Below are 10846 nucleotides of genomic sequence, written 5' to 3'. Positions count from 1 at the left end.
TGTATAAAATATTTTGTGTCGGGAAAAAAATAATATTATCAAACAATATTAAATTCTGTGTTGGAAAAAAACAAAATTATTAAACAATATTAAATTCTGTGTAGGAAAAATATAATAGTATTTTATGTTGATAAAATAATTTTCGTCGGGAAAAAAATAATATTATTAAACAATATTAAATACTATTAAATTAAAATTCCGTGTGTAAAATATTTTCTGTCGAAAAAAAATATTAAACAATATTAAATTCTGTGTAGGAAAAATATAATACTATTTAATTTTGTGTATAAAATATTTTGTGTCGGGAAAAAAATAAAATTATTAAACAATATTAAATTCAGTGTAGGAAAGATTCTGTGTGTAAAATATATTGTGTTAAAACAAATAAAATTATAAAACAATATTAAATTGTGTGTAGAAAAATTTAATAGTATTGAATTGTGTGCATAAAATATTTTCTTTTGGGAAAAAAATAAAATTATTAAACAATATTAAATTCTGTGTAGGAAAAATATAATACTATTTAATTTTGTGTATAAAATATTTTGTGTCGGGGAAAAAATAATATTATTAAACAATATTAAATTCTGTGTGGGGAAAAAAATAAAATTATTAAGCAATATTAAATTCTGTGTGGGAAAAATATAATAGTATTTTATGTTGATAAAATATTTTTCGTCGGAAAAAAAAAATAAAATGATTAAACAATATTAAATTCTGTGTCGGAAAAAAATAAAATGAGGAAACAATATTAAATTCTGCGTAGAAAATATTTAATGTAGGAAAAAAATAAACTTATTAAACAAAAACAAATTCTCTGTAGGAAAAATATAATAGCATTAAATGTTGTGTTAAAATCTTTTTTGTCGAAAAAAAATATTAAACAATATTAAATTCTATGTAGGAAAAATACAATAGTATTAAATTTTGTATATAGTATGTTTTGTGTCGGAAAAATATAAAATTATTAAACAATATTAATTTTTTTCAGAAAATATTCTGTGTAGAACAAATTTTGTCTAGGAAAAATATAATAGTCTTAAATTTCGAATTGGAAATTTTATGTTAATATAATATTTTGTCTCGAAAATAAAATACAATTATTAAAGAATATTAAATTATGTCTAAGAAATATTCTGTGTAGAAAAATGTTGTGTAGAAAATGTTTTGTACAGAAAATATTTGGTCCAAGAAAAAAAAAATCAACAATATTAAATTCTGTGTACGGAGTATTCTGTGTAGAAAATATTTTGTGTCGGAAAAATATATAATTATTAAAAAATATTAAATTTTGTGCAGGAAATATTCTGTGTTGAACAAATTTTGTCTAGGAAAAATATAATAGTCTTAAATTTCGAATTGGAAATTTTATGTTAATATAATATTTTGTCTCGAAAATAAAGTACAATTATTAAACAATATTAAATTATATCTAAGAAATATTCTGTGTAGAAAAATGTTGTGTAGAAAATGTTTTGTACAGAAAATATTTGGTCCAAGAAAAAAAAAATCAACAATATTAAATTCTGTGTACGGAGTATTCTGTGTAGAAAATATTTTGTGTCGGAAAAATATATAATTATTAAGAAATATTAAATTTTGTGCAGGAAATATTCTGTGTTGAAAAATGTTGTGCAGGAAATATTTTGTTTCGGAAAAATATACAATTATTAAACAATATTAAATTCTCTGTAGGAAATATTCTGTGTAGAACAAATTTTCTGTACGAAAAAGTATAATTGTATTAAATTCTGTGCTGGAAATATTATTTTAATAAAATATTTTGTGTCGGAAATAAAATTATTAAACAACATTAAATTCTGTGTAGGAAAAATATAATAGTATTTTATGTTGATAAAATATTTTCTGTCGGAAAAAAAAATATTAAACAATATTAAATTCTGTGTAGAAAGTATTTAGTGTAGGAGAAAAATAAAGAGTATACATCGTTTACAATATATTTAGTGTAGAATAAATTTGTCGAGAAACAGCATTTGCCCTTTAACCCAAAATTTTCGGCCCTGATGAGACACACTCTGAAAAGTAATTGAATCTGATGCGAAATATTGTTGATAGGTCTGAGAATTGCTCGGACAGTGATGGGACCGAAAGTTGGAATCAGAACAATGTAGCAATCGAAAGTCCCGAAATTTCGATTCAAGAGCAAGAGCAGTGCGAGGAAGCAACGGAACTGATCAATTTGATACCAGCTGGTACAAGTGAAGATCAACTGGGCGGAAGTTCGCTTCCACCTCCGAGCGAATTTGGAGGCGGAAATCCGTTTCTCATGTTCTTGTGCATCACTATGTTGCAGCAACACAGGGATTATGTGATGCGCAACCAAATGGACTACAACGAAATGGCGATGCATTTTGACAAAATGGTTCGGCGACACAACGTCATTAAAGTTTTGAATCAGGCGAGGCAACTCTTTGCCGGCTATCTTAGACGGCATTCTGGCCCGAGTAGACCCGACTGCGTTAATGTCTAAATTGCATTTTCAAAAATCACACAAAATCAGGGTGGCGACTTGACCGGAAAACCGGGAAATTATCAGAGATTTAAATTTATTAAATTATTCCTAAAAGAAAGGTAATTTCTACTAACATCGACAATATTTTAAATCAAAAAGATCATTTTTTGTAAAAAATAGTTAAATTTTCTATTAAAAAAGATTCCAGTTGACTTTGCACGATTAAAATATGAATTTTTAAACTCTAAACGAATTATTTTCATCAAAATAGTCGAATTTTCTGCAAAGAAAGAAAAATTTATGATAAAAAATAAAATAAGTTTGTTTTTCAAAAATTTTTGGGAATTATTTAAAACATATTTTTTCTTTTTTTTTCTTTCAAAACTCATTTTTCAACTGAAAAATCATCTTTTTGGTTGAAATCTGAAAAATTATCCGGAAAAAATTTAATTAGATAAATAAATTTAAATTTAATTTAATTAAAAAATTTTCTTCAATTTAAAATTAACCAATTATTTCAAATGAATTTTCAAACAAGAATCTGAATCTTCGCAAAAAAAAGACATTCCAAAAAATATAATTTTTGTAACGTAGACAAAGAAATTTTCACCAAGAAAAAAGGAGTTACATTTTCAGTTAAAAAAACTAATTTTTGGCACACAAAAATTTATTTTCAGCGAAAACTAGAAATCTTCAACGAAACCATTTTCAACTAAAATCAAAAATCTTCAACCAAAAAACGAATTTTTTAATCAATGGTTTAATTTTCAAAAAAATAATGAAATTTTCTGTTAAAAAAGATTTTACTTGAATTTTCAAGATTAAAAATAAAATTTTTAAACTAAAAGTTAATCTTGAACAAAGTAATTCAATTTTAAACCCTAAAAGACTTATTTTTAACCAAGTAGTTGAATTTTAAGTTGAAAAATTATTTTTTAAAGAAGACAAAAATGAATTAATTTTCCGGATAATTGTTCATTTTCAAGCAAGAATCTTATTTTTGGCAAAAAAAATGAAATTTCGATATATATATATATATATATATATTATATGGATTTTTAACGCGAAAAAAAATTTTCACGAAGAAAGAAAGAGTTAAATTTTAAGTTAGAAAACTAATTTTTAGGGGAAAAAAATCTTCAACCAAAAAACGAATTTTGTAACCAGTGGTATAATTTTCAAACAAATAATTGAATTTTCGGTTACTAAAAATTTTAGTTGACTTTTCACGATTAAATTATGAATTTTTAAACTAAAATTTAATCTTGAAAAAAATCAATTTTAAACTCTAAAAGACTTTTTTGCAACAAAATACTTAAATTTTCCTAAAAGTAAGATAAGTTTAAGATAAAAAATAAAATAATTAAGGTTTCAGTTAAAAATTATTTTTTGAAGAAGAAATATAAAATAATTTTGGTTTTTTAATTTTTTTAATTCTTCACTTGGGAATTACTTGATTCCTAATTATTTGAAAAATAATTTTTATTTTTATTATTATTTGTACATTTTTTTTTACATTAAAAACTTATTTTTCAACTGAAAATTTGAAAAATCATCTTTTTGCTTGAAAACTGAACAATTATCCGGAAAAAATTTAATTAGATAAATACATTTGAATTTAATTTAATATAATAAAAAATTTTTCTGCAATTTAAAATTAAAATTTAAAATTAAACAATTCTTTCAAATGAATTTTCAAGCAAGAATCTTAATTTTGGAAAAACAAAAAAAGAATTTTCACGATTAATACATGAATTTTAAAACTAAAAGTTAATCTTGAACACAATAGTTCAATTTTAAACTCTAAAATACCATTTTGTTTTAATAAAAAGATGAATTTTCTACAAAGTTGAATATTGAAAAATGAGTTTTTAAGGAAGGAAAAAATGTACAAATTTTCAGGATTATTATTCATTTTTCAAGAAAGAATTTTAATTTTGTAAAAAAAAGAAGAAATTTCGAAATATATATGAATTTTTTACGCAGAAAAGCAAATTTTCATCAATGAAAAAAGAGTTAAATTTTTAGTTAAAAAAAAAACTAATTTTTAGCGCGAAAAAAATGTCAACGAAATCTATAAATCTTCAACCAAACCATTTTCTACTAAAATCAAGAATCTTCAGAAAAATTTTTCACGTAATTTTCAGCGTAGTTGAATTTTTAATTAAAAGAGATTGATTTTGAAAAAAAAATTCAAACTTGCAATCAAAGAAATGAATTTTCAACTAAAAATATAAATCTTCAACCATAAAAATAAATACTTAAATGAAAAAGATAAACTTTCCAAAAATAGTTGAAAAGACGAAATTTCTTAAAACAGATGAATTTTTACTTAAAATAAAAAAATAATTAAATTCGCCATCCGAAAAGACGAATTTTTTTAACAAAAAATGGATTAATTTTTAACAAAATAGTTGAATTTCAATTTTTTTTCAGTTTTTAACAAAGCAGTGGAGTTTTCAACCAAAAAGTGTGACTTTTTAAACAAATAGTTTAATTTTCAACAAGTAAAATTTTAGTTGATGATTTCTCTTTTAGTTTAGAAACAAATTTATTTGGTTAAAAAATAAACTGTTTTCTTGGAAATTAATTTTCTTTATTGAAGATTCATCATTTTAATTACAAATGAATTTCTTTGGTTGAAAATTAAGTTTATTCACGGAAAATTCAACTATTCTATTTTTGGTTGAAATTTAATCTTTTTTGAATGAAAATTCAACTATTTTGTTGAAAATTGATATTTTCTATTTAAAAATTCAACTATTCCAGCTGAAGATTCATCATTTTAGTTGAAAATTTATTAGTTTGGTTGAAAGTAATGTTTTTTAACTGAAAATTTAACCGTTTAATTTTTGGTGGAAACTTTATCATTTCTAGTTGAAAATTTAACAATTAGGTTGTAAAATTGTTTTTTTTTTTAATTGAAAATTTATTTCGTTAAAAAATTCAAGTCTTTTGTTAAGAAATTGAATTTTTGGAATTTGAAAGTTAAACTCCTTGTTTAAAAATTATTCTTTTTCTGTGAAAATTCATCTTTTAGGTTATAACTAAATTTACTTGGTTGAAAATAAACTCTTTTGTTGTTAATTAATTTATTTTCTTTTAGTTGCAGAATCAACTTCTTAATTAAAAATTCATTTCACCAATTTTATTTAAAAATTCATCCTTTTTATTTGAGAGTTCAACTGTTGTTGAAAAAACACGGAATTTCAACAAAACAGTTGAGTTTTTTTTGAAAAGAAAAATCGACTGAAATTCATCTTTGGTCGAAAATGTAACAACTTTGTTGAAAATTAATATTTTTTTATTTAGAAATTAAACTATTTCTTTGAAATTTTATGTACTTAATGAAAAATTCGTCTTTTTATGCAGAAAATGTATCTTTGTGGTTAAAAATTTATCTTTTTGGTACATACAAAATTCAAATATTCCAGTTAAAGATTTATCATTTTAGTTGAAATTCACCAATTTGGTTGAAAATTAATTTCTTCATTAATTTCTTAATTTAAAAAAAAATCGTTTTTTTTTTTTTTTTTTTTTTTTTTTTTGAAGAAAATCATCTTTTTCTTTAAAAGGTAGTCTCCTGGTTTAAACAATTTTTTTCCGCCTAAAAATGTAAGCACTCCAGTTAAATATTTAGAATTTTATTGAAAATTCATCTCTTTAAAAAAAAAAACAATTTTGCTGAAAATCTTTTTAAAAAATTTTTTTTGCTGGAAAATTTATATTTTTTATTCAAAAATTAAAGTATTTGTTTTAAAAATGTACATACTATCTGAAAAATTCATGTTTTTTGTTGAAAATTTATCTTTACGGTTAAAGATAAAATATTAATTTATAATTTCTAAAGAATTAATTTTTTTACTCAAAATTCATTTTTCTGGTTTAAAATTTGACTGTTCTAGTTCAATATTTACAATTCTAGTTTAAAATCCATCACTTTGTTCGAAAATGTAACTATTTATATGAAATTTAGTTTTTTTATCGAAAGATTATTATTAATCTCTTGGGTTGAACATTAATTTTTTTAATTTAAAATTTAATTATTTACGTTTGGATTGACAATTTATCTTTTCCATCGAAAATTAATTTTTAGCTGTTGAAAATTTATCTTCAAGGTTTAAAATTCGACTATTCTCGTTAAAGATTTACAATTTTGCTTGATAATTCATCAATTTATTTGAAAATGCGGCTATTTTTTTTCTTTAAATTAGTTTTTTTTTAAGTTATTTTTTTTCTGAAAGCAATTTTTTTAACTGAAAATTTAACTTGTTTTAATTGAATATTACATAATTTTAGACAAAAAATCATCTCTTTGGTTGAACATTAATTTTTTTTAAATTTAATTATTTATCTTTTGGTTTGTAATTTACCTTTTTTATGAAAAATTAATTTGTTATTGTTATTTTATTGAAAAACAATTACTATTTTTCAGACGAAAATTTGACCGGGAATTTGAAGTCGTCCGCCGAATCGCCATCCTGAAAATTTATTCAGTATTGTAATTGCAAAAGTCAATTATCTTTGGCTTGTGTTATCAAGCTAATTATTGAAACGCCGACTACCAAAAAATTTTGTGACTGCCAGTGGTGTAGTCCTAAAAAAAAGCGATCTAGAAAAAAAAAGCTTTTTCATTTCAAAATAACATACAGCCCACAAATATTGACCGATTGGTACAAACAAAAAAAATTAATCAACAAATTTTGACGAAATAAATTGTAATTTTTTCTTTTTCACGTTCCCGGTGCTCGTAAATAATAAAAAAAATGGTTCTAGTGCTCTAAGTTTCATAAGTTTAGATTAGAAAAATATATAAAATCATGATTCTAAAAAAAAAAATTTATAAACAAATCAATTGTTGAAAAAAAAAATTTTTTCTATAATTTTCAATAATTTTACGTTTCTTTAAAAGTTATATTACAAGAAATGGTTATAGAAACAATATTATAATAAAAAAATTGATCTTAAGATTATTTTTGATATTATAAACAAATTTAATTTAAAAAATTATTCAGGCATTTGTTGAGAGAAAAATTAGTTTTTTTCGAATTCAATTTTTTAATTAGTAATCTCATAAAAATTTGAGCAACATCCATAATTTGTTGATAAATTTGATGATTTTTTTCTTTTTAAAAAAATGCATTATTCGGGCATTTTTCAAGAAAAAAAGTTGTTTTTCAATCTTAGTTTCTTATTATTTTCATTATTTTGATACGGCCCAAAAATAAAAAATAGACGAACATTAAATTTTAAAAAAATGATAGAAAACACACTTTCAACAAATAATTTATTTATAACAATTTTTTTTGTTTATTATACCATGATCGAATATCTTTAAGTAATGCTAATCTTTAATCAAATAAAATAAATTGCCATTTTTTTCGTCATACTTGTTTATTATATATAAAGAAAATTGAAAATCTAAATAAAAAATCAGACTTAGATAACAATTACAGATTTAAATTATTAATATTTTAAATTAAAATATTGGATTTTCAATAAAATAGATGAATTTTTAACCATATTGTTGAATTTTCAAAAAAGAAGATTAATTTTCTACTAAAAAATACGAATTTTTAAGTAAAAAAAAATTAATTTATACCCAAATGCTTAAAATCACAACTAAAAAAGTTACATTTTAGACCAAAAATGGAATAGTGAAATTTTCAGTTAACAAACTTAATTTTTTAGAAAAGAAATTAATTTAAAAAAAAAAAATACAGATAAAATTTCAGATAAGCTGATGAATTTTTTATATGAAAAAAGCCGAATTTTCAGTCAAATACATGAAAGTGAAACTAATAGTTTAATTTTCAGGAAAAATTGAATCGTTAATTTTTAAGTTCACAAAATTAATTATCAAAAAAAGAAAGCGAATTTTCAATAAAAAAGATTCCATTTGCAATCAAAGAAATATATTTTTGACTAAAATAATTAATCTTTAAACTAAAAAAATGAACTTTTAACCAAATAGTTTATTGAAAAAAAGATAAATTTTGAACCAAAAAATAGAATATTTATATTTTCAGTTTATCGAAATTAATTTCTAAAAAAAAAAGAAAACGAATTTTTTAAATAATAATTCAATTTTTCACCAAAGAAAGGAATTTTCAGCAAAAAAGATGAAATCTCAACCAAGAATATTCATTTTCCTTATAAAAAAAAAAGAATTTTCAAACAAAAAAAAAGGAAAATTTTGTTAGCAAAATAGTTCAATATAAAAATAAGATAATCCAACTGTATTTTTTGAAAAAGTTCTTTTTTCATATTGAAAAGGTTACTATTATATTTTTTGTACGAAATTCATCTCATTTACTTACATTTAATTTTTTTTAATTTAAGTCTAATTTGGTTGTAAATTAAATTTTTTATTTGTTGAAAATTCGTTTAATTGTTGGTTAAAAATTTAACTATTTGGTTAAAATGCATCAATTTTGTGTTGAAAATTTGTCATCAAGGGTAGAAATTTAATATTCAAGGTTGTAAATTTATTCATGATTGTAGTATAAAATTTATAAAAATTGCTTTTCAAAGAGCTTTTGTGTTAAAAATTCTGTTTTGTAAAAAACTGTATGTTTTTGGCTTAAAAATTCAACAATTTAGTAGAAAATCAAACTATTTGGTTAAAAATTAAACTTTTTTGTAGATAATTCGTCTTTTGTGGCTTTAAAATGAAATAATTTTGTTAAAAATTCCTGTATTTATTGAAAATTCGTCTGTTTTAGTGAAAAATGAAATGTATTTTTCTTGGTTGAAAATTTGTCTTTTTGTCTTAAAAATTCAAATAATTGATTGAATTTTAATATTTTTATTTAAAAATTCGACGATTTAAATAGAAATGCATTTTTTTATGCGGGAAATTCATCTATTTTGTTAAAAATTTATCCATTTGGATTGAAAATTCATCTTTTATGGGAAAAGTCATAATTTTTTAAGGAAAATCTATATTTATCGGTAGAAAAGTAACTTATTTGTTAAAAATTCAACTGAATTTGAAACCACTTTTTGGTCTTGATAAATCAAATATTTGATAATATATTTTAAATATTTAAAAAATTCAACTATTTTCTTAAAAATATATCATTTGGATTGAAAATTCATCTTTTACAGTAAAAAAAAGTCATTATTATTCGTTAAAAATTTATCTTTCTTCATTTGAAATTAACTTTTTCGATGAAAATTCAACTGTCTTCTAAGAAGTTTGTCCTTTTTGTCTTGAAAATTCAAATATTTGATTGAATTTTAATATTTGTCTTTGAAAATTCGACGATTTGATGAAAAATGCATTTTTTATGCTGAAAATTCATCAATTTGTTTAAAAATTCATCTATTTTGTTAAAAATTTATCCATTTGGATTGAAAATTCATCTTTTATGGTAAAAAACTAATTATTTTTTAATGAAAATCTATATTTTTTGGTAGAAAATTAACTTTTTTTGATGACAATTCAACTAAATTTATGACCACTTTTTAATCTTGATCATTCAAGTATTTGATCATATATTTTTAATATTTTAAAAATTCAACTATTTTCTAAAAATGTATCCTCTACGATTGAAAATTAATTTTTTATTGTAAAAAGTCATCATTCTTGGTTGAAAATTCATCTTTTTTGTTAAAAATTCAACTGTTTTCATTAAAAAATTGGCCTTTTTTCTGGAAAATTCAAATATTTTATTGAATTTTAATCTTTTTCTGTAAAAATTCGTCGATCATTTGATTAAATATGCATTTTTTATTCTGAAAATTCAACTATTTATTTTTAATTAATCTTTTATGGTAAAAAGGTCATCATTATTGGTTAAAAATTAACTTTTTTGATGAAAATTCAACTGTCTTCTAAAAAATTGGTATTTTTGTCTTGAAAATTCAAATATTTTTGTTTGAAAATTCAAACATTTGATTCAAAATACATTTTTTATGCTGAAAATTAATCTATTTATTTCAAAATTCATCTATTTTGTTGAAAATGTATCCATTTGAATTTAAAATTCATCTTTTATGGTAAAACAATCATTATGAATTTAATAATGTTTTAAACATTTTAAAAAAAATTCAAATATTTTCATAAAAACGTATTCTTTTAGATGTAAAATTCATCTTTTATGGTAAAAAAGTTCTTGGTTAAAAATTAAATTTTTTGTTAAAAATTCAGCTATCCTCGAAACCATTTTTTTTGTCTTGTAAATTAAAAAATTTGATTGAATTTTAATATTTTTGTTTTAAACTTCGACCATTTGATTAGAAATGCATTTTTTATGCTGAAAAATAAACTATTTATTTAAACATTCATATATTTTGTTAAAATTTATCCTTTTGGATTGAAAATTAACCCTTTATGGTAAAAAAAAAGTCATTATTATTGGTTGAAAA

At 21.1% G+C, this 10846-nt stretch overlaps 1 protein-coding gene across 2 annotated transcripts in view; it reads left to right on the top strand.

Annotated features, from left to right (window-relative positions):
* LOC117167308 (TBC1 domain family member 25) overlaps positions 1 to 2674 on the top strand; it is a 65123-nt gene extending 62449 nt beyond the window's left edge. For both annotated transcript variants that reach the window (XM_033352145.1, XM_033352144.1), the window contains exon 9: positions 2077 to 2674. In XM_033352145.1, coding sequence (XP_033208036.1) covers positions 2077 to 2491 — 415 coding nt within the window. In that variant the 3' untranslated portion in view covers positions 2492 to 2674. The remainder of the gene's footprint in view (positions 1 to 2076) is intronic.
* Positions 2675 to 10846: the final 8172 nt, after the last annotated feature.

This window comes from Belonocnema kinseyi, chromosome 2 (assembly GCF_010883055.1).
Source record: "Belonocnema kinseyi isolate 2016_QV_RU_SX_M_011 chromosome 2, B_treatae_v1, whole genome shotgun sequence".
Lineage (NCBI taxonomy): Eukaryota > Metazoa > Arthropoda > Insecta > Hymenoptera > Cynipidae > Belonocnema > Belonocnema kinseyi.
Note: the sequence above shows the minus strand (reverse complement) of the source record. Positions and strands in the feature narration are given on the sequence as shown.